The sequence below is a fragment of the Mobula hypostoma genome, chromosome 24, assembly GCF_963921235.1.
Source record: "Mobula hypostoma chromosome 24, sMobHyp1.1, whole genome shotgun sequence".
In the NCBI taxonomy this organism is placed as follows: Eukaryota; Metazoa; Chordata; class Chondrichthyes; order Myliobatiformes; family Myliobatidae; genus Mobula; species Mobula hypostoma.
This window is the reverse complement of record NC_086120.1, coordinates 2,893,078-2,897,500: the sequence shown is the minus strand read 5'-3', so window position 1 is coordinate 2,897,500 and position 4,423 is coordinate 2,893,078. Positions and strand designations below refer to the sequence as shown.

General features: G+C 42.1%; 1 protein-coding gene across 3 annotated transcripts in view; it reads right to left on the bottom strand.

Annotated features, from left to right (window-relative positions):
- Positions 1–4,184, bottom strand: part of cherp (calcium homeostasis endoplasmic reticulum protein) — a 91,292-nt gene extending 87,108 nt beyond the window's left edge. For all 3 annotated transcript variants that reach the window (XM_063032573.1, XM_063032574.1, XM_063032575.1), the window contains exons 1-2: positions 4,046–4,184; positions 1,391–1,561 (exon numbers count right to left, since the gene is read on the bottom strand). In XM_063032573.1, the coding sequence (XP_062888643.1) occupies positions 1,391–1,561; positions 4,046–4,070 (196 nt within the window). In that variant the 5' untranslated portion in view covers positions 4,071–4,184. The remainder of the gene's footprint in view (positions 1–1,390; positions 1,562–4,045) is intronic.
- Positions 4,185–4,423: the final 239 nt, after the last annotated feature.

The following is a 4,423-nucleotide window of genomic DNA, read 5'->3' as shown; positions in this document are numbered from 1 at the left end:
GTTGCATGCTCCATGGCAAATATTTCCATTCTTACAAAGAGAAATCAGAACAGCATTGAATTATGACGTGATCTTGCCAAGGCCGTGCATAATTGTAGCAAAACATCCTTGCATCCGTACTTAAAAACCTCTTGCAATGAAGGTTTGCTGAACTTGTACATTTGCTTACAAGGACACATATACATGGACACCCAGGATAACTGGAATATGTTGGTCCAGCAACATATACCAATCAACACTCCTAACTTCCTATTTTCCACGTCATACTGTATCTACCTTATGTTCATCGTATCTACGATACATTTATTGTTTGGTAACATTGATCATCAGGTCCCAAAAATCCAATCTTTTTCACACATAACAAGACGACTCATTATTTTGCTTGACATTTCTTCAAATAAGCCAAATCAAATTACCATCAATTCACTGGAGTCCTTAATAGTTTAACAATTAATCTCACTCAAAAATTATTTCTTTCATTTTTTCAAGAGTAAACAGTATTTGGAGGCATATTTCCTTATCAAAAATGACTGCATGGAGGCCATCTGGCCTGAAGGAAACCACAATACTAATAATTAAAGGTTCAAGTACTCAAGTATTGGAAACAAGTACAATTACCAAGAATTAAGGAATATACATTGCACACTGTCATCATCATCAGGTGCCATGCCCAGTTTGAGCTTTTACTGCCATGGCCCACACACTCCTGTTTCGGGTCGAGTGGGTCAAATCATTGGTATTCATTTCCAGTTCTCTGGCTGCTGTCTCCATCCTCATTTGTCTTTGTCTTCCTCTTGCTTTCTTCCCTTCACTTTCCCATAATTACCCTGCATTCTAACTCCTCTTTCCTAATCACATGTCCAATGAAGTTACGTTGCCTTTTCATGATCTCATACATTATTTCTCTTTTTGTGTTTGCTCTGTTCATGACATCCTCATTAGATATTCATTTCGTCCATGATATTCTTTGCATCCTCCTCAAAAACCACATCTCTGCTGCTTCAATTCATTTCCTCATGTTACTAGATATTGTCCAACATTCTGAGCCATATAACATAATTGGATAAACGTAACATTTCAGTACTTTGAGGTGGGTTGTCATGCCTAGCTTAGTGTTGGTCAGTATACTCTTCATTCTCGTAAAGGTGTCTTTTGCCATCCCTATTCTTCTTTTGATGTCCATGTCGCACCCGCCATCTGATGTCATCCAGCTTCCTAAGTAGCAAAAGTTCTGTAATTGTTTTATGTCTTCCCCGTTTATTCTCAGCCTGCAAATAGGATTCTCCTTCTTTTTGGATATCACCATACATTGTCTTTTTGCAATTGACAGATAGACCCATTTTTGCACACTGTACTGTAGTGAAAATGCAAACATAATTTTTATACTTACATTGCTGCTCAATTGCTAGTTTGTACTGGTAATAATTATAATATTCCCCTCCAAACAGAAAGGAAAACTTGGGATTTTCTTTCTGTTTCTCCATTGTCATCTTCTCGAATTCTGGACCATTGCGGGCCACAAACTGTGCCAGTTTGTCGATGACATTTCTTAACTCCTGGTCTGCAACAATAAAAACATTATCAGCTACAAACTGTATCCACATCTTAAATTTAAACCCAACATCTGTGAGCACAAAAAAGACAGACTGCTAGAGGAACTGTGGGTCAGCCATATCTATGGATGGAAATGGACAGTTGATGCTTTGGATTGAGACCCAGCAGGATTTCTGACATAAGACCAAAATCAGGCTTGATTTCCTAACACACCTTTGGTGCCCTTTTTGTATTTGATATTGGTCCAAAGATAATTATCGTGTCTAGTCTATCATGGTCACCAATGCTCCCGGTGCGGCTTCCTCCACATCGGTGAGACCCAACATGGATTGGGGGACTGCTTTGTTGTGCACCTTCGCTACATACTCAACAAGCAGAATTTCCTGGTGGCCAACCATTTTAATTCCAATCCTAATTCACATGTTGGTCCATGACCTCCTCTACTGCCACAATGATGCCACTCTCAGGTTGCAGTAACACCACCTCGCATTCCATCTGGATAGCCTCCAACCCAACAGCATGAACACTGCTTTCTCTATTGTCTGGGAAGTTCACTCCCTCCCCTTTTCTCTTTGTCCGTTCCTCATTCTGAAGACACACATTTTAGGAACAGCTTCTACCCCTCTCCCATCAGATTTCTGAATGGACAATGAACCCACCATGTACACTACCTCACTATTTTTCCCCTTTTGCACTAGTTACTTATATTAATTTTTAAATGTACATTTCTTATTGTAAGTTAGGTTTTTTTAGATTATGAAGACATGTGGTCCTCTTTAATTGTCATTTAGTAATGCATGCATTAAGAAATTATTTTTAAATTATGGATTGCATTATTGTGAATCCAACATATCCATGCAGCGATAAAGGCGGCTACATTTCATTAGGAGTTTGAAGAGATTTGGTGTGTCAACTAAAACACTCAAACACTTCTATAAGTGTACCATGGAGAACATTCTGACAGACTGCATCTTTCTGGAAGGGGAGGAGCTGGCAGGGGGCTACTGTACAGGACTGAAAGAAGCTACAGAAAGTCATATAATTACTCAGCTCCATCTTGGGTACTAGCCTTTGTAGTACCCAAGACATCTTCAAGAAGCAATGGCTTAGAAAGACAAGATCCATTATTAAGGACCCCCATCACTCCCTAGGGCATACCCTTTTCTCATTGTTACCGTCAGGAAGGAGGTACAGAAGCCCGAATACACACACGCAGCAAGTTAGGTTCAGCTTCTTCCCTATGATTCCTAAATGGGCATTGAACCCATGAACACTACCTCATCTTTTCTGTTTTTGCACTATTTTAATCTACTCAATACACATATATACTTACTGTAATTGATCTACTTATTTATTTCCTCTTTCTATATTATCATGTATTGCATTGAACTGATGCTAAGTTAATAAATTTCATGACACATACTGGTTTTGATGTACTGCTGCTGAAAAACATCAATTTTCCCAACATGTGCCAAAAATATTACTGATTCTGATAGTAATCTTAATGCAAATCTAAAAGGTAACTCTGACTTCCTAACAAAACGTTTCTACTAATTTAAAAAAAAACATTTGAAACACCTTTATGCCTTCAAAAGAGGCTGCACAAACTGGAAACAATGATTTTTTTAAAAAAATCTGTGTAGTATGTGAGTTAGGGTCCTGATGAAGGGTCTCATCAGGAAACATCGACTGGTTAGATGCTGCCTGGCATGTTAAGTTCCTCCAGCATTTTGTGTGTATGAGGGCTGCAAATAAATTACATATTTGGATTGATCAATATTAGTTGAATTGTAGATGACTTAACTCAGTGCACCATTCGTACGTTAACAGACTATTGTTTCTTGTAAAATTGAAAATCAGATTGGATAGCACATTTATGGTGAGGCGGGCTAATGGTTTGAAACGAAACTCAAGTACAAGATTAATACAACCTTGGTCCACAAGCTGACATAAACGGAACCAACCGAACTGTCGTACTAACAGATAAGGTTTACATTTCACTAATGCCTACATTAGTAGTTACCCATGAACCAAGCATACACTGGGCTGTGAGTGCGGTAAGTATTTCTGAATGGATTCCTTCCCTACACTTCGATATTTTGTTACTGAACCCACGCCCCACCACCGACCAACACACACACAAAGCTGCAGGAACTCAGCAGGCCAGGCAGCATATATGGAAAAGTCGATGTTTCGGACGGAGACCCTTCATTAGGACTGGAAAAAAAGATGAGGCGTCCACCACCGGGGCACATTTCGATATTCTTATTGTCCCCCACAGAGCAGCACTTGCGCAGGCAAGAGCTCAAAAAAACACAAACATGCGCAGAGCTGGCCGACGGGGCTCTGCACGCATGCGTACTAACAACCACGAACCGCGCTCGGCCAATGAGACGGCCCATGGCAGGGCCCGGACACCACGACAATGAAACTCACCGCGTCCACAAGCAACAGTTCGGTTGGTTGTGAACCAATACGTTTCCACACTTACCCTCTGGAGGGACCGGTATGTCCATGACTGTGGGCCGCCCTCACTGCACGCTCCCACAAACAGTTTTCAAACCACCATCTCACACTTGGAGACCCCGCGCACCTAGCGCAGCGGCGGCTAACCGGAAGGGAAACTGGTTGACGGCAGGGAGCGCGCGACAGCGGCGCGTTCGCCCTGCGCATGCGGTCTATGGCCGCGCGCGCTGGGCGGGTTTCTGCGAGCGGACGGCCCGGCGTACGACGATGGTGGAGAGGTCGGTCGGGAAGCGTGGTAACCCCTTGGATCGCGGCACCACATCCAAATCCCACCGGCTGCTGGGAGTCCGCACCTTCCCTCTCGGGAGCAGGAATAACATCACTTTACAAGTCAGGCTCTTGT